Source organism: Emericellopsis cladophorae (assembly GCF_022114955.1).
Source record: "Emericellopsis cladophorae strain MUM 19.33 chromosome Unknown NODE_2_length_1295279_cov_118_880017, whole genome shotgun sequence".
NCBI classification, from domain to species: domain Eukaryota; kingdom Fungi; phylum Ascomycota; class Sordariomycetes; order Hypocreales; family Bionectriaceae; genus Emericellopsis; species Emericellopsis cladophorae.
The window spans coordinates 1,052,268-1,079,644 of NW_026250927.1; the positions used below are offsets into that span (position 1 = coordinate 1,052,268).

General features: G+C 56.2%; 10 protein-coding genes across 10 annotated transcripts; 4 read left to right on the top strand and 6 right to left on the bottom strand.

Moving 5' to 3' along the window:
• Positions 1 to 246: 246 nt before the first annotated feature.
• On the bottom strand, positions 247 to 1,976 carry J7T54_007085 (putative endo-1; the record flags this gene model as incomplete). The annotated part of the gene is made up of 2 exons (XM_051510619.1): positions 247 to 1,783; positions 1,882 to 1,976. The coding sequence occupies 2 exons, from the start codon at positions 1,974 to 1,976 to the stop codon at positions 247 to 249; spliced, it is 1,632 nt and encodes a 543-aa protein (XP_051366299.1).
• Positions 1,977 to 2,532: 556 nt separating this feature from the next.
• On the bottom strand, positions 2,533 to 3,804 carry J7T54_007086 (Peroxisome assembly protein-like protein; the record flags this gene model as incomplete). Its single annotated transcript, XM_051510630.1, has 1 exon — positions 2,533 to 3,804. The coding sequence occupies one exon, from the start codon at positions 3,802 to 3,804 to the stop codon at positions 2,533 to 2,535; it is 1,272 nt and encodes a 423-aa protein (XP_051366300.1).
• A 404-nt stretch (positions 3,805 to 4,208) lies between these two features.
• On the top strand, positions 4,209 to 4,822 carry J7T54_007087 (thioesterase family protein; the record flags this gene model as incomplete). Its single annotated transcript, XM_051510641.1, has 2 exons — positions 4,209 to 4,340; positions 4,409 to 4,822. 2 exons carry the CDS (start codon positions 4,209 to 4,211, stop codon positions 4,820 to 4,822), a joined length of 546 nt encoding a protein of 181 aa, XP_051366301.1.
• Positions 4,823 to 4,883: 61 nt separating this feature from the next.
• On the bottom strand, positions 4,884 to 6,706 carry J7T54_007088 (uncharacterized protein; the record flags this gene model as incomplete). Its single annotated transcript, XM_051510652.1, has 4 exons — positions 4,884 to 5,338; positions 5,430 to 5,679; positions 5,744 to 6,466; positions 6,536 to 6,706. 4 exons carry the CDS (start codon positions 6,704 to 6,706, stop codon positions 4,884 to 4,886), a joined length of 1,599 nt encoding a protein of 532 aa, XP_051366302.1.
• Positions 6,707 to 7,237: 531 nt separating this feature from the next.
• On the bottom strand, positions 7,238 to 10,210 carry J7T54_007089 (Zinc finger protein-like protein; the record flags this gene model as incomplete). The annotated part of the gene is made up of 2 exons (XM_051510663.1): positions 7,238 to 9,950; positions 9,996 to 10,210. The coding sequence occupies 2 exons, from the start codon at positions 10,208 to 10,210 to the stop codon at positions 7,238 to 7,240; spliced, it is 2,928 nt and encodes a 975-aa protein (XP_051366303.1).
• A 4,512-nt stretch (positions 10,211 to 14,722) lies between these two features.
• Positions 14,723 to 15,317, top strand: J7T54_007090 (uncharacterized protein; the record flags this gene model as incomplete). Its single annotated transcript, XM_051510674.1, has 2 exons — positions 14,723 to 14,926; positions 15,003 to 15,317. 2 exons carry the CDS (start codon positions 14,723 to 14,725, stop codon positions 15,315 to 15,317), a joined length of 519 nt encoding a protein of 172 aa, XP_051366304.1.
• A 476-nt stretch (positions 15,318 to 15,793) lies between these two features.
• On the top strand, positions 15,794 to 17,689 carry J7T54_007091 (uncharacterized protein; the record flags this gene model as incomplete). The annotated part of the gene is made up of 4 exons (XM_051510686.1): positions 15,794 to 15,872; positions 16,037 to 16,140; positions 16,197 to 17,428; positions 17,482 to 17,689. 4 exons carry the CDS (start codon positions 15,794 to 15,796, stop codon positions 17,687 to 17,689), a joined length of 1,623 nt encoding a protein of 540 aa, XP_051366305.1.
• Positions 17,690 to 18,188: 499 nt separating this feature from the next.
• On the bottom strand, positions 18,189 to 18,927 carry J7T54_007092 (uncharacterized protein; the record flags this gene model as incomplete). Its single annotated transcript, XM_051510697.1, has 3 exons — positions 18,189 to 18,723; positions 18,771 to 18,814; positions 18,865 to 18,927. 3 exons carry the CDS (start codon positions 18,925 to 18,927, stop codon positions 18,189 to 18,191), a joined length of 642 nt encoding a protein of 213 aa, XP_051366306.1.
• Positions 18,928 to 19,281: 354 nt separating this feature from the next.
• On the top strand, positions 19,282 to 21,954 carry J7T54_007093 (ATP-dependent RNA helicase-like protein; the record flags this gene model as incomplete). Its single annotated transcript, XM_051510708.1, has 1 exon — positions 19,282 to 21,954. One exon carries the CDS (start codon positions 19,282 to 19,284, stop codon positions 21,952 to 21,954), a length of 2,673 nt encoding a protein of 890 aa, XP_051366307.1.
• Positions 21,955 to 22,381: 427 nt separating this feature from the next.
• J7T54_007094 (uncharacterized protein) lies at positions 22,382 to 25,894 on the bottom strand (the record flags this gene model as incomplete). The annotated part of the gene is made up of 1 exon (XM_051510719.1): positions 22,382 to 25,894. The coding sequence occupies one exon, from the start codon at positions 25,892 to 25,894 to the stop codon at positions 22,382 to 22,384; it is 3,513 nt and encodes a 1,170-aa protein (XP_051366308.1).
• Positions 25,895 to 27,377: the final 1,483 nt, after the last annotated feature.

Below are 27,377 nucleotides of genomic sequence, written 5' to 3' on the forward strand. Positions count from 1 at the left end.
CTTGGTACAAAACTCAAAAAAGAATGCAATCGCGATCTATCCTATGTGCGTCCACTGTTGACCAGAATAATAACCAAAGTCATTGAACACTCAATATCATTAACTGTCCATACCTCAATAACATTAACTCTCCATGTCTATGACAGAGAAAATAAAAAACGCCATCTATCTATGCATGCATGCGTGGGTATCCCAAACCAAACCAAATCGCTTGTATCAATCTTTACAGCCAAAGGCGTCGTGCCCTCAGATCACCATCATTATTCCCATGGCCACGACACCCCAGACCATCATGCTTCCAGGCCCCTTCCTCTCCACGCTTCCCGCGACAAACGGAATCGTCCCGTTGCCACTGGGCAGCGCGGCACCAGTGATCATGGGCGGTGGCGACAGCAGACTCTCGTCCACCGCCGCAGGCGTGGCCGTCTTCTGCGCTGCAAGGCTCGCTGCGCACACGGTGACTGTCGACGTGTACGAGACGTCCGCTAGCCGTCCGCCCATGGCAGGGGGCTGGGGGATCACTTCTTCCGCGATCTTGCCGTAGATGCTGAGCAGGGTCTCACCGCCGCAGATCTGCGTGGCGTTGCCGGCGCAGGGCGCCCCGCAGAGCGAAGGGTCCGAGGTGGAGCGGGTCTCGGCGTCGAGAGACGCGGCGCAGAGACACGTGCGGCCACAGGAGAGACCGGCGTACTTGGCACCAACGCACTTGCTCACGCAGTGCTCAATGGTCATGTCGTCCGACTCCTCGGCGACTTTAAAGGTGGAAAAGGAGGATGTGGAGTCGAAGCAGCCCATGGAGGCGTGGTTGTCCACCTCGGCAGGGTTGGCGACAGCGGCGACGGGGGTGTTGGCATCAAAGGTTGCCTGGGCCGGGAGCGGCGTCGCCGATTCACCACCGACAGTGACAAAGGTGGTCGAAAAGCTGGTCATGGTCGTGGTGGTCGTGGGCTCCGGGGTCGCGGCGGCCTCGTCCCAGGTGTAGGCCTTTATGTACTTGACGTCCCAGTAGGCGTTGGCAAAGGCCTGGGGGTTGTTGGCCACGTACGAGGAGCAGGTGGGCGCGTGGTCGCTGCAGGTGGCGTCCCAGTTGCCATCGCCGTAGTCGCCGCAGAAGTTGATGTTGATGACGATGCTCATGTCGGTGAAGTAGCCGTCGACGTCGCAGCGCGAGCCGCCAAAGACGGCCTGGGGCAGCACCCAGGAGGAAGGATCCGGGTTGCCGGCGTCAATGTCGGCGGGAACCTCGTCGCGGGCAAAGTGCCACACGCGGATAAACTCATCGTCCCACTGCATGGCGTAGACACCGCCGCCTACCGCGTTGAAGCTGTCGCCATAGGTGTGCATGGCGCTGTCAGGGGGGTTGAAGCCGCACCCAATGTTCTGATCGCCGACGAAGCAATCGTCGTTTCGCTGTTCGCCAGAGAAGGCAGGTGTGGAGCTGGATCCGGTGGGATCGAGAACGCAGCCGGGGCCGGTGTGTGCAGAGATAATGTTGTTGTGCGCCGTGTTGGCGCCTTCGATGATGTCGAGCTCGCCGCCCGCCGGCCAGTTCTCTCCATAGGTCCAGAATGCCGGCCACAGTCCACACTGGGAAGGGGGCATATGTTCAAAATCGGCGATGTAAAGTCCATGATTGAAGGCTTCCTTGCTTTCGAGGCGGATGCTTGGTCGTCCCTCATCCTCGCCAAAGACGTTCGTGCTGTCAACGCCCAGGCGGACAACGTTGGTGTCGGTGTTCAATGAAACAATGGACTGCGCCTCTGCGTCATCGCGAGATTGGTAACTGTATCCTCATGTCAATAAGCTGTGCAGGAAAAACCATTGAATGGTAGGAGGGATGGTGAAAGGGGGGAGAGAGGGAAGTTGGGAGGGAGGACGTACGCAACGTAACCATTGGATGGGTCAGTGCCGTTGAACCAGTCGAACCCCGAGAGAAGGGACTCGCCCACATAGGATGTCGCAAGTGTGTAAGCCATAGTGATGATAGATCTTCTTGTTCTTTGTTCCTTGTGAAGAAGCTGAAGATGCTGATGCTGACGATCTCCAAATGGCTGCCACAACTGGAAGACGTCGTTGCCTTTTATCCTCGTCTTCCACAGCCAGTCCTGTGCAGGAATTCTTCGCCAGCCTTACGGTCCATGCCCAAGAACGCGCCCCAACCACGAGCCTACCCATCGGCCACGCGGTATTGAGTGCCCAGAGGCGAGAAATAGAAGCTATCGCATTCCAGAAGATGGTCCAAGCCACATCAGCCACCTGTTAAATCTGCAAAAATGGGGGTTCCAGAGGAGACGTGAGACACACCAGCCTCACATCACTAGCAGAGTGAGACACCATACCATTCCAGCTCCAGGTAGAATAGAGCAGTATTGGGTTCCCAAGAATAGGTGGTCGTCTCTAGAATTTTCAGCCCTTCCCAAAGTCGCGTGGACTGCCGCGCAACGCCATGCTAAAGCCGCAAATGCAATACTGTTGATACATTGGGGCAAGCCAATAGCCCCAAGAGTCGACGGGATGTGACCTCAATACACCTTAGACCATGATCCTTCGAAGACCTTCTGTCCCGCCCAGCACCCGTCTTCCCGTCACAGCGCATCGGCCTTGTCCGCTCTCCCACTTCATATCCCTGTTCTCCATGAATCCCTCCTGCATCGGGTGCATCCCCTCAAGCCAGCGGTGGATGCATGTGTAGCAGTACACGACGCCGGTCTGACACGCTGTTGGCGTGACGATGTCTTCCTGGCATATCGGACAAAGAGACGAATCATCTGGTGGCACGACGGTGTATATCGGCAGCATCGAAGGAGTCGCAATGGGTGCGTTCTCGGCAATCAACTCCCCATTCTCGTCCTCCCTCTTCTCCACCTTCTTGTTCAGTTTGTTCTTTGGGGTCGTGAGAACAGGCGGCGGGAGCTCAATGTTCTCTGCAGCTTTCCGCGTAAGCTGCTTTGCAAAATCGCTCTGATACCACCATTCCAAGAACTTGAGCGCAAAGATGCTCATAGGCAGAGCAACTGACAATCCGCTCAGGATCCTCGGCCCAAGCTCCCTCGGGCTAAGTAAGCTCGTCCATCCTGGCGCATGGCCACGCTTGAGCTTGCCAGCTTGCGTCGTGTTGAGCGCATCGATGGCTTGATAATCTGCACCATTCATCCGCCGCACTCTCGTCCCTATCAGCCACATGAGTGGACTGTGGTACCGACTCCCGTCGAACAAGTAGCTCAGGTTGAATGCCAGCATGGCAAAGCAGTACCCCGCGTTCACACTTGGATACACATTCCGCAGGAACCAGCGATAGTAGTGCAGAAATCGTTGCCTGAGCGTCGGATTCTCTGGCATGCGAGTGTACGCTGCACCCAGTAGCGCTCGGGGTGCATTGACCTCGTATCCTTCGTCCAGCTTCCTCTTGAGGTACGGGACGGCGACGAGTACCGCGAGGTTTTTCCACACATCCTTGTTGCTCAACCCTAGAGTCTCCCGTGTAACATTTTGTGCCGCAGCGCTAGCACGAGGGATCTCGCCTCGCAATGCCTTATCTCGTTTCAGCCCATAGAAGTTCTCGGTGAACGAGCCGCCTCGTGTGCGCAAGTAATGACGCTCGATGAGGAGGAAACAGAACGCGTAGAGCTCGTCAAACGAGTTGAGGATTCGGAGGAGGTAGCGCGGATGACGATGCGTCGCGACTGTGAGCAGGTAGCGGAGTGTGGGTGGGAGGAGGGAGGCGAGTTGCTGCTCGGAAAGAAGCTCGAAGAGGGAGGGTTTTTGGTCGTCAAAAGTACCACGCAGGGCGGTGACAAACTCCATGTTGTTGGCCTGGCTCGCGCTATCGCCCCGTTATGTGCTGTGTTGACATGGGCGAGGAAGAGGACTGCGCGGTGGAAATTGAAAAGGAAGACGATAGAGGAAGTGACGAGAGAATCTGGGGAAGGAAGGCACAACCGGTAGCGGTCCACTTTTTCCACTGCCTCGGCACTTGGCGTCTTCACCACCGTGACATGACGACTAGCCCCGACGCGAGTTGCCGAACGCAGCGCTCTACCTCACGACAATTACATGATGTAGACTTCTTTCATTATGCTGATCGCTTTCTCTCAGTAAAAACACTGAACATCGGCACGCTCAAACACATTCACTCACTCGTTTATAACATTGAAGGCGCTCCCCCTCTATCCAATCAACAATCACCACCTCAGCTCACATCTGAGACAATGGCCAGCGACAAGCAGCAAGAGGAGGCTGCTGCAGAGATGCGTCTCCTGTTGGAGGGCACGCCTGAGCAGAAGATTCGCGCATGGCTCGAGCCCACCATCAACAAGCACGATGGATGTTTCCGATCAGGTGTATGTCTCTTCCAAACCTGTCTTCCCCCTCCTCGCAAGCCACCAACTAATGCCCATGATGGCGGTAGAACTGGATGGCAGATCTGGTGCCGCATGTCACCGTGCACTCGTTGTCACCAGAAACCAACACCATCACTCTGCACTTCACGCCGCAGTCGCAGCACTGCAATCGCCATCACATGCTCCACGGCGGCGCCATGGCGACGCTCTTTGACTTCCTGACGACACTCGCGCTGTGCTTCGTCAACGACAAGCCGGGATTCTGGAGGTATCTGGGCGTCACGCGAACCCTGAACACGACGTACTTCCGGCCCGTCGCGCAGGGCGAGGTTGTCGCCGTCGAGGTCTCCATCCTGCAGGTGGGCAAGAAGCTTGCGACCCTCAAGGGCGAGATGAGGCGCCTCAGGGACGGTGCGTTGATGGCCGTATGCGAACATGGCAAGGTCAACACCGACGCAGACTATGCCAAGTCCAAACTGTAGATTTACAAGTACCAACGTAAATAACAAGAGAATACACATGTGATTCTAAAAGCGCACCTCGTCAGCTTGAGGGGGGCCCATTCCCTGGTCTACCGGCCAAATCGGTCACTTCACGTTCCTGATCCTCCAGCAGCCCATCCATCTCACCCTCCTCCATACTGCCCAGGTCCTCCTCGATGTCATCCTCGAACACCATCATCCCCTCCACCCCGACCTCTTCGCCCTCGTCCTCGTCATCCCCGAGCAGATGACCAACCCAACTGGGATCCCCTCTCACAATCCGCACGCCCTCTCTCAGCGCCCGTCTCGGATCCTCCTGATCGCGTGCCTTCCAAAAAGCCGTCGGCCCAGCAGGACCATGGGGATCGTGGTCCCGGTCGAACCACGTCCCCAGCACACCCCGCGCCGACTTTGGTCCAGCCACTTGCACGCCCTCGCTTGCCCAGCGCTCCTGGCCGTCAAACACGGAGACGCTCGTCCAGCGTACGTCAAGCCCCTTTGTCATCCGGACAGTACCTTTGTTCACAAGACTCAGTTCAGCTCGGTCCTTCAGCTACACACTTCTTTCATCTGGTGGGGGGGGGGGGGGGGCAACCAGCAGACTTACCTCGGAGATCAGAGTTGGCATTGTCGTCAAAGATATCGTCCAGTGAGCGTGACTCGCCTTCGTAGTGAACCACTGGCCAGGAGGGATGGTCGTCCGGTCCTGGTGGTTCGATCCGCACCACTTTGATCTCCATGATGATCAAGCGCGTCGCTTCGCCTGCGTGCAATGGAGGCATAGCGACGCTGTCCAGGACGTTTCGTGTCGTAAAGTTGAAGTGGAAGAAATCGCTGTAATCCAAGAAACACACAATCTGATAGCATCGTCGTCAGCAGCAAGTCCTTTTTGATCGTCGTCACGCGCAGGGAGAAACGCACTCGGTACCATGATCCCGACACGCCGTACGGATCGCGCTTGTCCAAGTCATCCAGCTCGTCGTCGTCTGGTTCGTTCTTGGGCACAAATGCCCCCCTGTACGCACCGCCAAACGGACAATCCCACACCTCGTCAAAAATCTTGCCCCCCGGCCATCGGCCCTTGACGTTCTTGCCGAGCACAATGTTGATGGCCTCCACCTTTTCCCAGTCCACTGTCCCGTCGCTGTTCCAGGGGCCCCATCGATTGTCCTCCGTGAACCCCCGGATATCGTAAACCCGGCTCACGGCGTACGGATGAGTTTTGCAGCTGCGCGTCCGTCCATAGTTCAGGATGGGCTGTCCATAAAGCGTGTGTAGCTTGGCGCTTAGCTGTCTCTTTCGTCTAATCTCGCCGGGTGTATTGACACCACGCCTATACCACGTTTTCCCTGATCGAATGTGCTCAAACAGCCCGCTTTGCTGGAGAAAGGCCATGCCGGTGATGCCATCACCAAATAGTGACTGCAGGTAGGCCACGTTGGCAGACGAGGAACCCGAGTAGAGGTTCTCCAGGGAGTTGATGTGCGAGGCCCGGGACAGGATGCGGATGCAAGTCTTGGCCACAAACTCCAGCTGGGACAGATCCACGTCTTGGGTGATCATGGAGTGGAAGATAGTGTCTAGTCTTACCAGATCCAACGTTTCCTGTTCCCATTCGATACCCGCCACTGGTGCCGGCGTATCCTATCGTGGGTAGTCAGCAGACGCACATTATCCTCGTCCTTTCTCCGTGGTGTGTATCGCAGGGCGTACCATTTTGAGCAGATACACATCTCGCCATAAAGTCCCGTTGCCAACAATCAAGTCACGGAACAGATGAGATACCCGAGCCGACGTCAGCACGCTGGCAGGGTCAAGCCAGGCGAATACATTGTGGAGGACCTCGGCCGGTAGATCCGTGATGTGGCCGGCTGAGGGGGCCATGATCGCGGCTGGATTTCTCAATCACGAGATTCTCGACTTCTCGCTGGCGAAGGGGATGAGATGAAGGAAACAGTAGTCGAGAAGTCCATATAGGAAATTAACTTTGGTGGTTCAAGGTGAACTGCTCGGACTTAGGAGCAACCGGCGACAGACAGGTCACAGAGGGGGTCACCAATGCACCATTACCAATTCCAGTCAACGTCAACTCCTTAAATGGAAAAGCGGGGCAAGCCTCACCCCCTCTACACCTGGCATTCCGGGGACTGGACATCGTTAGTTTGAGAACGACGTGACAATTTGACGGGAGTCACTCGATGGAACGTCACTGTGTAAGTGGTCAGGGTATCAGATCTTGTATTTACACTGCCAAGTGGAAAATCGCTCATTCTATATAAATAGTGCCAGGGCACGGGGTATCCTTATTCCTTCCAACATGATGTCTACATCTCGACGTCGCAATCATCGCACGGCCCTGCTGAACAACAAAACAGAGCCGCAAACGTGCTTGATGCCCAAAAGAGCATCCCGCGCTCAGGGCACCATGCCACCACTATTCAACGTGATGCAATTGTTGAGCAGGTTCGATCCCTCGTGCAGCAACTCCCATCTCGTCTCCTCAAACGTATCCTTCAGAACCAGAAGCAACGCCGTGTTGCAGTTCAGTCCCTTCGCCTGCTGGAGGTCATGCGGGTTGGATATGCTTCCGAAACGAGTCAAGTAGTCTCTCATCTGCTGCATCTTCTCATGATGAGACGAGGGGTATGCTACGTGCGAGCTTGGTCCTTCCAACGCATAGCCGTAGCACCAGACGACAAGCATGGCAAAGTACATGACCCATGGCCGATTCAGCAGCACGTCATCTCGCGCACGATATGGTTCCTCGTGGTGGTAAGCGCCGCCCAGTGACGGTCCTTGCGCGTCGGGGATCAACACTGAGCACAGAAACTTGAGCGCGTAATATGTGGCATCGCGAGCGCGAGCAGACGGCGCCCACGCGTCCTTGATCCTGCGCTCTGCACTTTTGAATTCCTGGGGGCCGATCGCTCGCCCGAGAAGTCGCTTGGCTCGCGCGAACATCTGTACGTCCACGATGTCGGCATGCATGGCCATGTGCGCCAGATGATGTAGCACAGTCCGGCTCTCGAACACAATGTTGAACTCGTTCCTCTTGGCCGCGTTGTGGTGGTAGGGGTCAGCATCGCTCCGCGGCAACGATTTGTCAAAGTCGGCTTTCCAAATGTCGTAGGCTCGAGTCAAGGTAGCCCGCCACTTGTCGCGACCACCCAGCGAGGACCCTACGCCACGTCCCAACACATTGACTTGAAGGTCACGTTGGTGCATGTGCCACGAGACGCTCAGCAGTCCTGTCATCAGCACAGTCCGTCCAAATGAGTTGGTCTGCACATCCTGGCCGCACAGTGTTCGCTTCAGACCCTCAAGGAAGGAAACAGGCTTGTTCCCGCGCGAGAACAGATTCGACTCTAGTCGCCCAACCTCGGCACTGCTTGTGGCCTGCCACAGGGACTCGTCGCAAGGCAACGGCAGCCTCATCTCATGAGCTACCATGACACCAGAATGCCCAAACATGGTGGCGTGCAGAGAGTCGACCACAAAGGCGGCAAATGCAGCCCTCCTTGTAGCTTCATTGGTAATCCACTGATTCCACCACTCCTCTGCTGTCTGCGCAATGCCAGAAGTTGACGAGTGACGTGACCCGTTGAGGCTGCTCATAGCATGGGGCGGCGATTCCACGGACGATTTTCCAATCAACGCCCGACCGCGGCGCATGAGCTGAATCGTCGTCGCGTGGTGGATATGGGCCCGCTCGTGAAGTTCTCGTGTCGAGTACATCTTCTCATACAACTCCAACAATATCAGAGCCTGGAAAATCCATAGCTTTGCTGGGGGTCGGGCGCCGACGTCTTGAAAGATTTCCCATCGCAGGTGCCAGGCCAGAAAGTTGGAGAGCTTAGCTCCTGCTTTGACTACTTTCGTCCCGTGTGTTCTGTCAAGCAAGGCGGCGCCTATTGTCATCATGGATAGGAGGAGGAGGTTCGGTGTGTTGTTTGGCGAGAAGGTTGGCTTGTGAAGAATGGGCAGTTGTTCACTAAAATGATACCAGTAGGAGCCAATGTAGGCCTGGATCATCCTCTGGCTCAGCACGTGGTTTTCGGCGGCACGGTCGCCGTCCAGGATGCTGTCGCGGCGGCGGTCGATGGGCGCCTCGTCTTTTTCGTGGAATCGATCGCGAATGAGATCAAACAGCTCTTGGCACTTTTCCTCGGAGATGTCGGCCTCTGGGACGTTTTGCTCGAGCAAATTGTTGACAGCCATGACTTGCTGGGGAGCCGATGGAAAGTAGCCCATTGATCCAGGGTCTTGGCCAACGTAGGGGATGGAGTATTGCGCGTTGTTCAAGTCGCCATAGCTTGAGTAGGGGGCCTGCATCATATCCTTTGGCCCCGGTGATCGTTCACCGGGTGAGGCTGTGTTGAAGAGATAAGACAAGAAGTCCTCGGGCAACCCAGCGTAGGGCGACTTGTTCAGTATGTCGCTCCCAAATACTGGGACAGTGCCAGGCATACCCATTTGACCTAGCATCATCATCTCGGTGGCTTGTTGACTTTCCGTGAATTCGCCTTTGATGCCAGCAGCGTACGACTGCGACACGCCCCCTTGCGACACCTGCTGACCGCTACCATTCCCGTACTGCGAGGGCCCGAGGTCAAAGGACATCATACTATGTTGAGGCACATAGCTCCCGCCGACGGGCGGGGACCCGGCGAAACCCTGTTGCTGATTCGGCACCGGTGATGAAACGCCATAGGGTGGATCCCCGGTAGGATGCGCTGGTGCTACAGGTGAGTGCGGCTGCTCATGAGATATGGGGTAGTGATAGCCGCCGAGGTTCTGGTGGCCATTCACCTGCCCCCCATTGGTGTATGGCCCTGGTTGTGAGGGTGTGATCGGAGAGTACGACCCATCGTGCTGATAGCCACTGTGCGCACGCTGCTGCTGGTAGTCTTGTGCCGGTCTTGCAGTCTCGGGGGATGCAGAGCCCAAGGCATTGCCTGACTGAGATACGTGGCTAAGCACAGAGTCACGGCGACTCAGCTGTGAGCCCTTGGCCGTGTGGCGATCCATGTGCCTCTTCAGCAAGTCTCCCCGGACGAACGTACGAGTGCAGTCTGGGAAGCTGCAGCGGAAGACTGTCTTGGAGCTGTGATTGAGCTGATGGCGGTAGCTAAGTAGTTAGCGAGATGCTCAGGCGGAATTTCTTGGTACTCACAGGTGCTCTGCTCTTGAGTAACTTTTCCCGCAGCCCTCCGTCGGACATTCAAAACGTTTGCTGAGTCCTTTGCGACTGCGCCGGCGCTTGCGCGCCGGCCCGCCATCCGAATTTGAAGAGCCTCTATTCTGCGCGCTCTTGTCATCGTGCCCGTCGTCCATATCGCCTTCTGGCGACTGGCTGCCGACAATAGCAAGTTCAGATTCGTTGTTCATAATGCTGAACGTTGGGCTTGCGCTCTATAGCTTCGAGCCTTGTTCTATACTTCCGCTTGCCTTGGAATACCACAAGGACATTCCACGAAGCTATGTAGTGACTCGTACGCCTCCTTATGATCCGAGGGTGGTGGTTACGGGGAGCAGCAAAGGTTGCCGTCGGTTGACAATAACTGCGTCGGTCGATCGCGCGGTTTATAGCGCAGGCCTGCAATCCGAATCGCGGCGTAGGCGTCGAACACCGTTCGGCTCGTCCACGTCAGATGGCTGCGCGACCATGTACCATCACGGCGTAGGCGTGCAGAAAGCTGTCTGCCGGACACTGCGTAGGGTCGGGGTGTTCAGAAGTAGCCGGTCGTGGGAGATAGGGCAAGTGCTTGCCGTGGCGAAGTAGGTGTATGCAGCCGTCTCCAACACGCAGTCGCTTCTTGGTGCCGTGTCGAGTGAACGACTTCTATCAACGATATTTCGGTCCGGTTTGAAGACGCCTCTGATGGCATACTGCCAGAAGATAGAATAGACAAAAGAACAGACGTCGCGAGCAGCTGGGTCGAGGGTGGTGGCAGTGGTCATGCGCTGCGCGCGCCCGGATGATTTGACCTGCTTGGAGGGTGGAAGGTGCAGCCCTGGAGGTGCAGGAGGGCTGCGACTTGGGGGTAGGGAGTCGCGCCCTGCTATTGGCAAGCGTAGCTGCGATGAGTGGAGTGGACTCGTCCGCACTGTATTCTCACTGTAATTAGTGGGCCCTCTAGCGCTGTGCCCCGCTGTCCGCCCGCCCCCCCCCCCCCCCCCCCAACGACTGAAGCCCCAGGGTGGTCGCATCTTACCTGGGAGTCATGTCCTGGGGTCCGGCCATTGATGCTGACAGCGATCCAAAAAAGCAGACCACGTCAAAAGTCACTCGGTTTCGAGTGCATGACCCGCTCAACAACTATTCTTTTCCATCGGCAACATATGTCGTACAAGGCTGCGTAATGCGCCCAGGATTTCGAAGTATGATTTGCCTTGAAGGGACTGGACCTAGGGGCCTGGGAACAGCCTGGAGCCAGAAACATGCGCAGCTGAGACGGAGACGCCGATGGCCCGATTTGTCAAAAAGTAAGATAATGCAGTACGAGGTATGATATCTCACGCAAGCATTCGCAGGTCAACATGGCCTCATCCTACTACAGCTCTTCCATCTTCAGAGCCTCACAGGCAGCTTCTCTTCTGTAGATTTCAGGCACCTTGACATCCACCACCTCGGCACAGCGTGACTGATCAGTCGCGAACAAGGACGCGCAACTCGTTCACATTGTCAGGCTGCCACAGTGCCGAAAAGGCACTCGTCGGAGCGCGCCTCTACGGGCCACGGCCGGTGCCGTAGTGGGGATCGGGGGGTTACGTCCACGGTACTGGACAGTGTGCACAGGCCTGCTGTGAGGCTGAAATTGTCATCGTGATCTATGATTTGGTGCCCAAGGACACTTGATAAGTCTGGATCTCAACTCGTCCCGCAGAGCTCTCGTCACTTCTCATCGACTCATCCATACCGAGGCGAGCTCTCTGAGTGTTCCTCGCCTCCGTGACGTCCGCCTCGCGAGTCGTGCCACTGGCCGCTCGTCTGGGGAAGTGGGATGATCCACATTCCCACGCCCGGGCCACTGCTTGGTGGGGGTCATCCTCCAAGAAGCGACACTTTGCCCCCGGATTCCAGAGAGCGTGACCTAGACATGAGTGGCTGTACTGCTGATCAAACGGGTGACACAGTTTTACAAATATCTTCAACTGATGCATAGCTCGCGACGCATGGTCCACAGATCATCTGCTGTAGCACCAGACTGTGCAGTATGCAGCAGGGGCCCCTCCCCTAACAATATATGTACATACTCTGATCCTGAAAGCCCCTGATTTCAGGTCATAAGTGACAATGAACTGCCAAATGCACAATCTTCCTCACAAAATCCTCTACCTCGTCCGCGGAAGTCCGCTGGCCTGTGTTTGCCAAGCATATGATTCTATTCAATGCGCTTACCGCTGTGTTGGGCCACTTCAGAAACACCTGTCCATGTAAGATGATCCCAGTGCGAGGCGCAAAGCACACGTCCTGATGGCTGCAAGGTCAATAATAACGCTGCAGAAGAGACCCTGTTTGTGGGAATTTATTAGCGCACATTGGCACGCACAGGCTGCGGCTGACCTTCAGGCACTGAATGGTTGGGCTGGCCGCTCATAGCGAGTCGGGGACCCAGTAAACTCCCAGGTTTCGAAGGCTGGGTCTAAGACATTCACCTCGACAGTCAATACTAGTCTGCTGAGAGCACCGATACTCACTATAGAATTGCATTGCGCGAGTACCTTTGCGTTCTTCATATCGACCAACTCCCCACCGCCTGACACCTCCGGATGTTGGATCTGGAAAGTGGCCGCGGAATTGTAGCCTCCGTGCGCTCGACCGTCTGCCGACCGTATCTCTCGCCTCTCTGATCAGGCCATTGTGTGACATGTCTCTGGCAGGCAATTTTAGCGAGTCACAATGTCTTGAAATTCACTGCACGTCGATGCATAGGAACAGTCCAGCCACTACCTTCAGGGCCCAAAAAGGGGGGCGGGTACAGTGCGCCAACCCTGTCACATTGTAACATCGTCGCAGGCCTTCAGATTTGCCGCAAGTCTTGCCCATCATGTTGGAGTGTGGCAACAATTGCTCGCCCGACCAGATAAGGTTTCAAAACACACGAAATTGATAGATCGTACAAATAAAATGCGGTCGATCCTCCAATGCTCGTCATCTCCACAGGGAAAATCGCCAAGCTGCTTGCCAGATCAGCAGCGTGGGGGTCTCAATGACAGGCGTCATCAGCGATCCCGAGTCAGCGGTCGAGGCGGGTGCCGAACTGCGACATGGATTCTGCCGCTGATTCCAGCGTAGTCTGGTGCGGGAAACAAGAAACCGGTCAATGGCCTCGTGATCTTTGGTACATGTCCATAACACGTGGTATTGTACCACAAGCAAGTGGCGTCTGTGCCGTTGTCAGGTTCGGAGAGCGGTATTGGGCTCTGAAGACTGAAGCTACCCACAGATCCGGGTATCTGTGCTGCAGTTAGTAATCGACCCTATCTAATGAGAGAAAAGGTTTCGTGGGAAAACAGGGTGAGTCACATTTGCCTGTTCTTCCCACTCACTGTCCGAGGTATGAAAACACATTGCGCACCGTTGCTGCGAATTTTAGTTCTTTGTCGATGGCCGATAGCAGCACATACGATACAGCATGAAATTGGACTAGAAGAATCTATGAACCCATCTAATTCAAAAACTCCGTAGCCCTTCTTAAATAATTTTTATGGACTCCCAGCAGCAGAAGCTCTGCGCGGAATAAGAAGCTGAAGTGTGATGCTCCAGGGTAGGGACACGCTAGAAACAGACAAGGGCTTATTTTAGACGCCGAACGAGACGCGCGCATAAAATAAGAGAACAGGTCAATTCGACTCTACTATTTCGCCGTACACTGGTACAAGTCCATGAAACAGTCTTCTCTTACATTGTCGAAAGAAACACAAGCATTGGGATGCTACAGCATCACACTCGCTAAGAGTATATCTTTCCTAGCAAGATGTACTTGAATACTCTGAGACTGCTGCAATTGGAATTTGGACCCTGAGTCTAAGCACGGCGGGAGAAGCAGACCCCACTCTTTCGCTCACCGGAAGTGACGTCGCGTGCACTTTTCTCGAACCCGTGCTCGTACAGGAGGAATACACATGGACTCTTTGTGCCTGCCGTTACGGTGGGGTATTAGATCAACAACTGCCAAAGTATCAATACAGCAATTGCACACACGCACCTTCAAAGACCACATTGGCGGCCAGCAGCCGCCACGCACGAATATCAATGATTATTTAAATATACCGAATCAAGGCCTCTCAGCGATCTAAGCTAGATACTTGAATTTCTTAATGATGCAATCGATAGTGACGGTGGCAGAGCTATATCAGAATCCACGCTCACGAGAGCTCTGCTAACAGGCTAGCAACAACCCGCAAGAGCCTAATGATATTCTTCGTCCCCGCAGCCTCACCTAAATCGCCGCCCTTACCGTAGAATTCAATTATATGATAAATAAATAAATTCACTAAGATCTAATGATAGCAGGCTTCGAGATCATGGTATTGATTTTTTTTATAAGGCGTGTGGCGGCTACTGGCCGCCAATGTGGTCTTTGAAGGTGCGTGTGTGCAATTGGTGGTTAACACTGTGGCAGTTATTGATCTAATATCCCATCGTAGCCGTCGCCAAAAGCCCATTTTCCCGCCGACCGCCAAAAGTTCAGTTCTGCCCCCTCTACTCTCCCCCTTCGACACCGAGATTGCACCCTCGTCACCACTACTGTCTACCATCAATGATCTTCATTTTGGCCCTTCTTCTGCGTCTGTCAACTTCTGATAATCGACTGCTCAAGATTCTGTCACCAGATCCTCCCTGAGCCGCCTGTCTCAACTTGTTGTCCCAGCCTTCCCCCCTCGTCCCTCAGAATGCCACCGGCCAAATCCGCACGTAAAGACGCCGACGATGGCAAGGCCGATACTCCAACAGGGAATGGAAAGAATGGTAATGCCACGTCGGCTAAGATGCGTCGTATCACAAGCCAGCAAGGTGGCTCGCAGCTGCGCGAGGTCACCAACGCCTCGGCGACGAGTGCGCCCATGACCCAGACCGGCGAGGCGACGGCACCCAGTGTACGCAACATTCCGCACATACCCTCGGCCGAGGATATGAAAGAGGCATGGAGAAGATGTGCTAATAACCGTATAGATCAACTGGGCCTCACTCTCCCGCGAAACGCTCCACACCTACGCTCGACAGCACGCCCTCCAAACTCCATCGTCCTATACGTCGTCCTTCCACCGCACGGTGCTTTCCTCTCCCATTGGAATCGGAAAATACTCGCCAACAATGCGCAAAAACCAGCGACAAACTCGGGAGAACCTGACGCGGACCGTCAGGAAGCACTTCAACGGGATGGGCGTACAAGAGAATGATGTGATTGTGGACTTTATATACAAGGTTCGCAGCGAAGATGCGGCCAAGGCAAGAGGGCCCCAAAAGACGAGCATCGTCACGGAGTGACAAGGTCTGGTGAGCATTGCTCCCCCTCTACCTCTGGAGTCATCAGGTGTGCATTCGGTGGTGTTTGGTGTTTGGGTTATATCAACAAGCTGGTCATTGAGAACCAACATGATACCAGGACAGGAAAGGCGTTTTTGGATTAGCATTTGCATTAAAAATGTTTAATGTTGGATCTGTTCGTGACTTGCGGCGATCTTCAAACTCAATGGCACTCAAGATGACAACCACTAAGTCTTCGGGATCGGCTGCGATTTCGCTCCTTTTTGGTGCGGCAAGGCTCTTTCTCAACAGGCGTGTAGAAGTCTTCAATGATCCTTTGGCCTCTTCTTTGCGGTACAAAACTAGGCGCATCGCTGGCGTCGACTGCGGCAGCGATGCTCGGCTTATGACGGCATTGTAAACCTCAGGCAACCGAGCCGGCCCGGACTCCATCTTGACGGGAGATAAAAAGTGGAAATTGTCGCAACTGACCACTCATGTCGCGCAAAGAATTTCTGACGACACCGGGGCGCCAGAACGTCCTGGACTTTTCCACGCGCGAAGTCTTTCTACGCAGTCCATCCAAGGCGTGCTCCCGTTCAAACAACCAGAACGACACACGTAGACAAATCTCCCCTCTTTCGAATCCGATGCTGCAGCCTTTATGATGAACCCCAGCGTGTTAACGAGGGCGGCGGGCCCGGCCCGAGTCTTTGCGCAAAGCTGTCGCTCTGGGCCAGCTTCGACCACGTGCGGACGACCATTTCAGAGCGCGACGGTGCGCGTCAGGGGTGACGAGACGACGCCCCTGTCACGAGCAGCCAAAGTGCCATCATCCAAGAGAGTGCGTCTTGCTTCCCTATCTATCCGCGAGAGCCACGACTGAGCTAACGATTGCAGGCCTTCCACACGTCCAACACGCTCTCTTCGAAAGACCCGTACGGCGCGCTTGGTGTGAACAAATCTGCGTCCGCCTCGGAGATCAAAAAGGCCTACTACGGCCTGGCGAAGAAGTACCACCCTGACACAAACAAAGATCCGTCTGCCAAAGAAAAGTTTTCCGACATCCAGTCTGCGTACGAGATTCTGTCCGACCCCAAGAAAAAGGAGCAATTCGATACCTTTGGCGCTGCCGGCTTCGATCCCAACGGGGCAGGCGGCGGCGGCGACCCCTTCGCGGGGGGAGGCAATCCCTTCCACGGGTTCGGCGGTGGCCAGGGTGGCTTCGGTGGGGGCTTCAACTTCGACGACATCTTCAGCGCATTCACTGGACAGCAGGGACCATTCGGCGGTCGGGGTGGCCGTGGCGGCCGAGGTGGGAACCCGTTCCAACAGGAGATCCTGGTGGGCGACAATGTGGAAGTGCAGGCGAGCATTACGTTTATGGAAGCGGCCAAGGGAACGAGCAAGACGATCCATCTCACACCCCAAGTACCCTGCGGGACATGCGACGGAAGTGGCATGAGGAGCGGTACGCAAAAGTCAGCGTGCAAGAGCTGTAACGGCACGGGTACACGTGTGCATTTCATGCAGGGTGGCTTCCAAATGGCTTCGACATGCGGCACTTGCGAGGGTACTGGCACGACGATTCCCAAGGGCAGCGAGTGTCGCACCTGCTCGGGAGACGGTGTTGTGAGGGAGCGGAAGACGATCACCGTGGATATCCCGGCTGGCATTGAGGATGGCATGCGCCTGCGAGTGGACGGCGCAGGCGACGCGCCACCCACAGGGCGATCGGCTGACCCCAACGCGAGGTCGCAACGTGGTGATCTCTACGTCTTTGTCAAGGTCGCCAAGGACCCCAAGTTCCGCCGCGAGGGATCCAATATCCTCTACACGGCCACGATCCCCCTCACAACAGCCGTGCTCGGTGGACAGGTCTCGGTGCCGACGCTGGATGGCTCCGTCAACGTCAGGGTTGCGACCGGCACCAACACAGGCGACAAGATGACAATGACTGGCATGGGCATGAAGAAGCTTGGCGCACGCAGGGGTGGATCCGGTGATCTGCGGGTGGAATTCAAGGTCAACATGCCAAAGTACCTGAGCGCGAACCAGAGGACGCTTTTGGAGATGCTGGCGGAGGAGATGGACGACAAGAGCGCCAAGAGGGTCATGAATGTCTCCAAGAGGTAAGCTGCCACGGACATATGCAACTACTCACCTCCGGACTAACAACGAACAGCGCCTCTACCGATACGTCTGATCCCGAGTCCCACAAGAATGAAGGCTTCCTCAAGTCCATCTGGCACACTCTCACCAACCATCCCGCGCACCAGAAGTCTAGCGAAGACAGCTCCCCCTCGAGTAACAAGGAGGGCGCCGCGAAGGACGACGCCAAAAAGGACTTAAAGAACGACTCCGAAAAGAAGTCCGACTCCAGCTCCAAATGAGCAGCAGTTATCCCCTCCTTGAGTGTATTATACCATCGATGTAATGATAGAAGAAAGGTGTACATGTGGAGGACATAGCATTGGTGGTGTTTAAAAGGGGGGGTTGGCAATTTTATCTTTTAGTTAAGCGTTGTGGCCGCGCGACACCTCTCCAGATCTATTGTCTTTTGCAGAGTTTGGTATTGGCCAGTTGTATACTAGCGAGTAGTATAGACATGGGAGCGGGTACAAAACACTCACTCTCCTCAAAGCGTCTTCACCTACATCTACGACTTACGACCTTACCTCGTTGTGATGGGAGGGAGCATGCATCTGTGTGCGCGCTCGCGTGTACGTACGTCACGTCCTGCGAGTCTGAAGTGGTCAGAGTCATTCCTCACAGTGTTATTCCACTCACTGACCAGTGTAGCCATCTCGTATGTCCTCCGGCCGCAGAACGTCCTGCCTCGTCGAGGCGAGTTCTGTGATGACGTTCCATCCACTGCAAGCCGACCAAAGTCTAGCCGATGGGCTTCAGCTTCTTCTTCTTCTTCTTGCCGCCCTCCTCACTCTTCCCCCCCTTCTGGAATGTCCGCCAGCTGCTGATTCTCTCGTCCCGCGTCTGCTCCCAGTCCTTCTCGTGATCTCGCTTGCGCTTCCGCTCCTCGATCTCTTCATCTTGTTTCCTCTGCTCGCGTCCTTCCTCCTGCAACTGGGCCTTCATTTGCCGTCTCCGTCTGTGCTCGCTGTCAATCAGAACCTCTCTCGCCTTGTTCCGCCAGTCCTTGAGGAATTGATCAGTCTTGAGCTCCTCCGAATCCACGGTCCATTTATTCTCCCGAATCAAGAGCATGCGCGCATCGGCAATGGCTTCGTCGAGACGCTCGCGGTGCTTCTCGTCCTGGAGTTCCGAGACAGCCTTTTTGAGACGATCGAATGCGTCCGGCGCGCGAGGATTCTTGGTCTTGTCCGGGTGAATGAGCAGTGACTTTTTGCGGTAGGTGATTTTGATGTCGGAGTCGGGGACACCGGGGTTGAGGTCAAGAACAGCGTATCTTGGGAGATGTTAGTAGAGTTGGGTATAGAGGAGGATGCTACTCACGCATCAAGGCGAAAAGCTTTGAGAATGCGATCAATTTCAGCGTCCTACGGGCTTGTTAGAACAGACCGTGACGAGTTGGCTAGGATAGGCTCACCTTGTCGAATTCCTTCGCTTCAAGCTCGAGCGCATCGAGGGCGTCCTTGTCGTCGTCCGACATTGTTTCGTGGCCTGTGAAGAAAATTGGTTTGATGGCTATAGCGTTCTTTCTGGCGTATAGACTGGAAGTGTCGACTGCGATTTATCTGTGCGCTCTAAGACGAGTGGTGTTTGATATGGAAGTAGGTATGTCGAATGCAAGTCCGGTCGCGACTCCAAGTCCCCGGACCCACCGCCCGCCCGCCCGCCTCGCATAATCTTGCCCCGCGATAGTGATAAGATAAGAACGCGATAACAGAAAAAAAGTTCAGACACCTTCACCTCAACACGAGCGCCCGCCAAACTGTCGCAGCTCATCCATCCACCATCCCTCACTGCCTATTGTCGGCAACGACACACGCACAAAAAAGGCACCATGCGCGCCTCACCCACCCCCTCCGAGGGTGAAGTCGACATCTTCACATCCCTTGCCGAAGCGCCCTCTGCCCCGAATGGCGCCCACGCCGACGATCTCGACGACATCCTCGACGTGGCCCCATCCGACGACGACGAGGCCTTCATCGCCCTCCAGCAAGCCGCTTCGTATCGCAAGTCGTCCAATCTCAAGGGCCGAACAGTGAAGAAGGGAGGTGGCTTCCAGGCCATGGGCCTCAACCCCAACCTCCTCAAGGCCATCACGCGCAAGGGCTTCTCCGTGCCCACACCGATCCAGCGCAAGACGATCCCCCTCCTGCTCGACCGGAAGGATGTCGTCGGCATGGCACGTACAGGTTCAGGAAAGACGGCCGCCTTTGTCATCCCCATGATTGAGCGACTCAAGAACCACAGCGCGCGGTTCGGCAGCAGAGCGCTCATCATGAGTCCCTCCCGCGAGCTGGCGATTCAGACCCTCAAGGTCGTCAAGGAGCTGGGTAAAGGAACCGACCTCAAGTGCGTCCTGCTGGTCGGTGGCGATTCGCTCGAGGAGCAGTTTGCGAGCATGTCGGCCAACCCGGACATTGTCATCGCGACGCCCGGTCGTTTCCTGCATTTGAAGGTGGAGATGGCGCTGGATCTGTCGTCGGTCCAGTACGTGGTCTTTGACGAGGCGGATCGCCTGTTCGAAATGGGTTTCGCGGCACAGCTCACGGAGATTCTGCATGCGCTGCCGCCATCGCGACAGACGCTGCTCTTTTCGGCGACACTGCCGGGATCGCTGGTCGAGTTCGCCAGGGCAGGTCTGCAGGACCCCGAGCTTGTGCGTCTCGATGCTGAGACCAAGGTCTCGCCCGATCTCGAGTCTGCCTTCTTCACAGTCAAGGGCGCCGAGAAGGAGGGCTCATTACTCCACATCTTGAACAATGTCATCAAGATGCCCACAGGACCGCCTGCGGGTGTCGCACCATCCACCGGCGAGAAGCGGACGAAGAACAGGAAACGCGGGCCTGAAGGTGCTGGAAAGCCTACAGAACACTCGACCATCGTCTTCACCGCCACGAAGCATCATGTCGAGTACATCGCCACCCTGCTCCGGGAAGCTGGCTTTGCCGTATCCCATGCCTACGGTTCCTTGGACCAAGTCGCGCGTCGTATCCAGGTGGAAGACTTCCGCTACGGCAAGACGAATATCCTGGTAGTGACAGACGTCGCCGCGCGTGGTGTGGATATCCCCGTTCTCGCCAACGTGATCAACTACGACTTTCCCACGCAACCCAAAGTCTTCGTGCATCGAGTCGGACGTACCGCTCGTGCTGGCCAACGCGGTTGGGCATACAGTCTTGTCCGCGAAATGGACGCCCCCTATCTCCTCGATCTCCAGCTCTTCCTCGGCCGTAAACTCGTCATTGGACAGGTGAAGGAAGACGTCTCCTTTACATCGGACTTTGTCGTGGGCGCTTTGAAGCGAGACGACGTCGAGTCACAGGTCGAATGGATGAACAGGATTCTGGGCGACAAGGAGGACATTGATGCGCTGCGCAAAGTCGCCGCCAAGGCAGAGAAACTCTATCTGCGCACACGCAACTCTGCCTCTTCACAGTCTGCGAAGCGAGCGCGCGATCTTGTCAAGTCGAATGCCTGGTCAGAACTGCACAAGCTATTTGGCGACGATCTCAATAACGACGAGCGCGCGCGGTCAGACATGCTGGCCAGGATCGGCGGGTTTAAACCCAACGAGACGATCTTTGAAGTAGGCCAAGGTGACAGGAAGAAGGGCATGTCACAGGCAGCCGAGATTATGAAGAAGCTACGTCACAACATCACACCGAGAAATCGGCAGCAACAAGACAAAAGGGTCGAGAGGCTCTCGGACGACGAGGACATGATCGACGCTCAAGCTAAGGTTGCGCCCGAAGCAGAAGACGATGATGAAGAAGAGGAAGTGGTGGAGGCGGTCGAAGATGAGAGTGGACAAGAAGAGGACGATGACCTGGAAGTCACCGTATCCAACCCCTCCGCCAAGCAACGCAACAAGACCGACTGGCGCGACAACGAGATGTTCATGTCCTACACGCCGCGCACGACCAACGCCGCCGAGGAGCGCGGCTACGGCGTCCACTCGGGCGGCAACTTTGTGCAGGCCGCGCGCGACGCCACCATGGACCTCACCAACGACGACACGGCCAAGGCGTTTGGCGTGCCGACGCGCAGCAAGATGCGCTGGGACGCCAAGAGCAAAAAGTACGTCTCGCGCGACAATGACGAGGACGGCAGCAAGGGTGGCAAGCTCGTCATGGGCGAGTCGGGCGTCAAGATTGCCGCGAGCTTCCAGAGCGGACGGTTCGACCGCTGGAAACGCGAGCAGCGCATGGGCCGGCTGCCCCGGGTCGGCGAGGAGGAGAAGCGCGGCGGGCCGCAGCATGCCGGCCTGCCGTCTGGACCGCGGTACAAGCACAAGGCCGAGAAGGCGCCCAAGGAGGCGGACAAGTTCCGTGATGACTTTGAGGTGCGCAAGAAGAGGGTCAAGGAGGCGCGGGAGAACAGGGTCGGGCGTTTTAAGGATGGGATGGGCAGTCGAAAGGAACTCAAGGGGGCGGACGATATTCGCCGGGCGAGAAAGGTCGAGCAACAACGGAAAGCGAAGAATGCAAGACCGCAGAGGAGGAAGTAGTAGGCACAGGTCTAGACGCGGTAACGTATCTATCAGTAAAGCATGTATGTATGTATGTTTTGGCCAAACCCTCCTGGAAGAGGCGCCCCATATACCTCAACGCCGCCGCCATGCCGAGCACCATCTATCTATCCTGGTGACTTGTGTACCTACCTCCGTCCGTCCAAAAGATCTACTTACTCCCTGTACCCCAAGTAAGGATAGATAATCGAGTCGCGGAAGAGTGCCTCCTAGATCCAGTGATCTTGGGTATCAAGAAATATCAAAACCGGGGTATCGTGTAGGGCCAGCTGACTGGGGGAAATTCCCGAGTCTTGGCTGCCGCTGTATGCATCTGCCGAAATTTCAAGTAGTATGCGCTTAGGATAAATCAGAACGCTGGCGATAATGGGAGGAACTCGTTTTTCATGTCAGAGACGCAATCTTTTCATTCTGGTCCGTCGAGACTGACCAACCAGTCGCGGACCGCACCTTGGAGGACGCTCAGTTGATAGCGGCCCCCGGCACCGACCTCTGGCTCATCGCGAAGATGGCTATCGCGGTCTATCATGTCCCGTATGATGTCTTCCAGTGCCGACAGTATTGTCGTTTTGCACTGCACACGGGGCACATTGAGTTGGCCAGCCGCATGCTGCGCAGGCTCTTCGCGTACATTGGTTAATGTGTGGGTGCTGCTTGCATCGCCTTTGCTGGGAGCACTGCGCGCAAGAGGACTGTCCTTGCTGTCATCTGGTGTACACAAGAGCACCTTCTCAAGGGCATCGACAAGGACATCATCGGCCTTGAAGATGACCTCCTCGATGAATTCTTCTTCAAGTTGCGTCTCATATGGCACGATTGACGGTGTCAGAGAGCCCATTCCAGCGGTTGCATGACCAGCGTCGGGCGAGCGTTGCTTGACCAGACGCCTGCAGATGACTCTCCGCACAATATTGGCGCTTGTATCGGCGAGGACCACTGAGCCTACATCAACCCACCTCTCCGCTAGACCTTCGGCAGAGTGGACTGCGGTGGGCGTAGGCTCTGCCCGGAGCGTGGCCTTGACGCTGTCCATGAGATCAGGTTGCGGTGGTATAGCCTGCAATGTAAAGTCTGGATGGAAACGGGTAAGCCATCCTGCGGCATTCAGGTGAAGATCACCGTCCAGCGTGGCTTGTGACAGTTGCTCGAACGACTCCAACCCTCCGCCCAGGCCAGGAATGGACAAATAGCCACTGCTAGACGGAGAGCTGATGGCCGAGCCCATGGAGGTTATATAGTCAGGGAACGGGAAGTCGACGTCGATGACGCCGTCTTTCTCGTTGACTGTCGTCTTTACAGGCGAGTCAAAGTGAGCAGACTGTTCAGAGGTCCGGTGCGGCAGGCTGAAAGATGGTCGCGGTCGTCCCTGCTGGTCTTTGGGTGTTGTTGCTCCTGCAGCACGTCCTGCTTCCGAGGCATCTGTCTCCTCCATGGCCGTCGCTTCCTCCACCATTTGTGCCAACTTGCCTAGTCTGGGTGGCATGGGCCTGGTAGGTGATTTTGGATCGTTGGGAGCTCCAGGTGAGCTCGTGCTAGTTGAGCCGCGCCGGCGGGGGCTCCAGAGGCTTCCTATCACGCTGCCCCATCGAGAGCTACTTCTGGAGTCGGTACTTCCAGTGCTGTGATGACCACTGCCTTCCCCGCGCTTCAAAGATCTCTTCAAGTCATCTGTAGCCACACTGTCACTGCTGTCCGGTCGAGGTCTCCTAATGCTGTCGACTCGTTGCACAGAAGAAAAGTGTGGCGCAGTAGTGTCGGGCATAACGGTCGTAGTAGTCGCGACACTGCTCTTTCTACTCATGATATCATTGCTCGTGATTGCCAGGCTTGTCGGGCGGATAGAGCTGGCGTCAGACAGGCGTCGGTCGTTGCCTGAGACTTGCGACGGGACCATGGAGCTTCGCTGACTCTGACTATGCGTCCTCGAATGTGAAGCTCTTCGGCCCTTTTGGCGGTTCATTTTGCGCCTCAACGATTCCTCCTTGAGCATCGGCGCGACGAACATTGGCGGCGACTGGGCGAAACCACTGATGGATGTCGAGGTGCTCGGCCTGTGGGCCCGAGGAAAAGACACCTGCGAGTTCGAAGGCAGAAACGCGGAGAGTAGGAAGATCATCCTGCGCGCCGCCATCTTGTCTTCCGACACTATGACCGTGCGCGCAGGGAGCGACAGGCCCTCTTCTTCCCTGCGATGCCGACATGTCAGGTAGCGGCGGCGCACGGAGGGAGGGCTGAGAGCCTGCAGCCAGTCGGTGTGCGTAGCAAGAAAGCCCGTCATCAAGTTGTAGAAGAATGGGCTTTGGTCTAGAGACTGCGCCCACTTGGACACCCAGATAGCCTCATCCCGCCAGATGCCCCACCGTCCCTGCCCTGTCGTGACTCTGGAAGCCTTGAGTCCCGTCACAAGTCGCCGTCGTGCCAGATGTACCTCAGCTGCGATGTTGACGTCAGCTCTCAAGCAGCCAGGCTCAAGGGTGACAAGTTTCGTCGTTCCCTTTGACGCCTTGGGTCGGGGGAACTCTCCGCTACGTCTAGCTGATGAGGCCTGACCGCGCATAGGCGCGGAAGAAACCGGCGGTACAGATGCCATTGGCTCTGGCGAGGCAACATCAGCTTGTTTCAGGAGCGCCCGTAGTGTCGTCCCTGTCACGGACTGGAGTTGCGTCAAGGTGCGCATGACAATGTCCCAATGCTGCGTGATGTGGTCGAGCCTATCTTCCACATCGAATGCGGAAGACGGCTCCATCCCCTCGCCGTGGACACTGCCAGCCCACCACTGCGGCTTTGTGGAGCCGTATGAGGAGGAAAAGACGTCTTCAGTCGGGTAGGAGCCAGGCTCTCTGAACAGCGAACGTGGTGTGGCGACAGTCGAAGACCTCGTATTCGCCAGTTGCACGACGAGCACGACGGCGTACATAGGAGTGCGGCGCTGCTTGTGCGGCACTCGCTTCTTCGCCGCATCCTCGTTGCCTGACGGAAAGGGAAAGCCGGTGTTGTCGTCCGAGTAGTGACTTTGCTGCGGCGTCGTATCGGACGTGACATCATCGTTGGTGATGTGTACGGGGAATAGTCTTGTGATCAATATCTTCTTCCTCGACCCCGAGGATGTGGCACTGGGCGGTAATGCGGTGGTGTAACCCCCCTGTGACGTGAACGACTGCGACAGTTTGCTCGCTCTCCCACTCGACCGACCGATGGACGTCCTGCCATCACCGATGATAGAGGAGTAGTACTGTGAGGCCTCGCTTGGTTGAGGCGTGGCGGGGACGGTGTGCACTTTCGTTGATGTTCCTTTGTGGGCCATGAGTTCGGAGTTGCCAAAGATACAGCTCGAGAAGGTGGCGAGCTCGTCCCGATACTCGCGGGACGCACGCTGGGCCTCGGTCTCCATTGTGCTTGGCGTCCTTGTATGCATCGATCCTCGCCTGTCGAAGGCACCAGGGCGAGTGGGTATCGGGTTCTGCGTGTTGATCGAGACGGGTCTCGAGTGTTGTCCTAGGCTTCCCTTACGAGATGTCGTCGAGGCCCTCCTGTTGTCAGCTGCAGGACGGTCCGTGCTGACTGGTGCGTCGGGAACGGGATGGCTGTCGAACAGGAGTGAGGCGCCCATGTGGCCCAAGGTGTCTTGCATAACTAAAATACGCACGTCACGCGTGTCGAGGTCCACCTCCTCGTTGCTGTCGAATGCGTTGGCCGCTCCGGATGCAGGAGGGGTCTGCGGGGTGGTCGACAGCGGGAAAACCTGGTCATTGCGGTTTTGCTGGAAAAGAGCGCGAGGATCGGGGAAAAGGAGATTCCTCGTATGTATGTCTTCATGCACCGAGTCGAGGGAGGAGACCGGACGGGCGTGGGCGGCGGAGGGTGCAGCATTCCCTGCCTGGCCGCCGCCGGAGCCGAACTGAAGGAGACGCCCTATCATGGCGACTCTACGATGTTAAGAGAGGGCTTACACAAGCGTGCGTGGAAAATCTTGCTGTTTGAAGAGCAGTCAAGTCAAGCCTGCACAGAGCGGACGTCCATGGCCCGCGAGCAGATGAGCTGGAGAGGAGGCGCAGACATAGTATCGTTCGTGTTCCCCGAGCGCCAGTGTATCACAACTGCGACGAGTCCAGGCCAGGTGATGGACGGGCGACAGCGAGGCAAGCACCTGAATGACGCCACTGGCAATTGATCTTCTCGCCTCGCTCGTCAGGGTTGGGGGGGCTGCCTGCTTCTGGAGATGATGGCGGGTAGCAGAACGTGGCGCGCGCTCGCCAGAACAACAGCAGGGGCACGCTTCGGGAGAGCTTTGTGGCGGCGCGCGTGCAGTATCGTGCTTGAGAAATAAATGCTGGTCTCTGGACCAATTCGGCTGGAACTTGGTAGAGGCGGCGAAAGGGAGCAAAGGGTGAGTCGAGGGCGAAAAGCTGCGCAAGGCTGCGTACGGCACCTTAAGGTGGTTAATGGCAAGCAAGCACCTGCGAGGAATGCGCGAGGAAAGAGCGCCTCAGGAATGAGTTCGGGCGGCTAGTAGTGATCAGAAGCAGGAACTAGCAGGGGATAATGTGTGATTTTAAAAAGGACAATGTCGGCAATGTGCCCGCGTGGCCCCGGCGACTGTGATGTAAGGAATAAACAATGCGGCTGTTGATCAACAAGGACCACGATGAGAGATGAAGTCACAAAGAGCAGAATTGCAGGTGAGATGAGCTCAATCCGCGGCGGAGCAAGCCTGCAAGGCCTTGGCGCTGCACCCAATTAGCGTCACGCCCGCTGAGATCCTTGCTGGGGCTGGTGGTGCTAGCGGTGGCGCCAGGCTATTTTTCCAGTGGAGCAGGCCAGTCCAGGCCCCAGGGCTCCAGGCCAGGAGCGCTGAAGGGCACGTGAGAGCCTGCGAGCGAGGACTGGGGATTGTTGAGAGTTATTGTGTACATGTGCGGATGGTCACTGAAAATTAGCCAACGTCGACATCAGAGACTCTCAGGCTGACGAGAGCTCCATGTTTCCTGGACACTCGACAGACGCGAGACCCGGGAGACGGGAGACGGGATCCTGAGCCCAACAGCCTGGATCCAGCCGCCCGTATCGAGTCGCTGATTGTCTAGTCTGGTGGACCTCCATCATGCGACGCAGCCATTCACAATCTCGAGATTTCGATCACGGAATCGCGACCCCATCGAGCACGCGCCGGGGGCAGCCGAATCTTCGAGTTGAATCATCACGTACGTGTAGCGCTGCGCCAGTGCGGGCTTGCCCAGCCCAATGGCGTGTAAGACAATGGATGGTCGGCCAATTGGTTCACTGCTTATAGATGAATTTCAGCACTCTGGCCAACCTCTTTTTAGCAATAGCAATCCACGTGGATTCGACCTTGCCGTCCACACGTTTCGATGGCCTCGTGTTTTATGTTGATTGTGCATGGT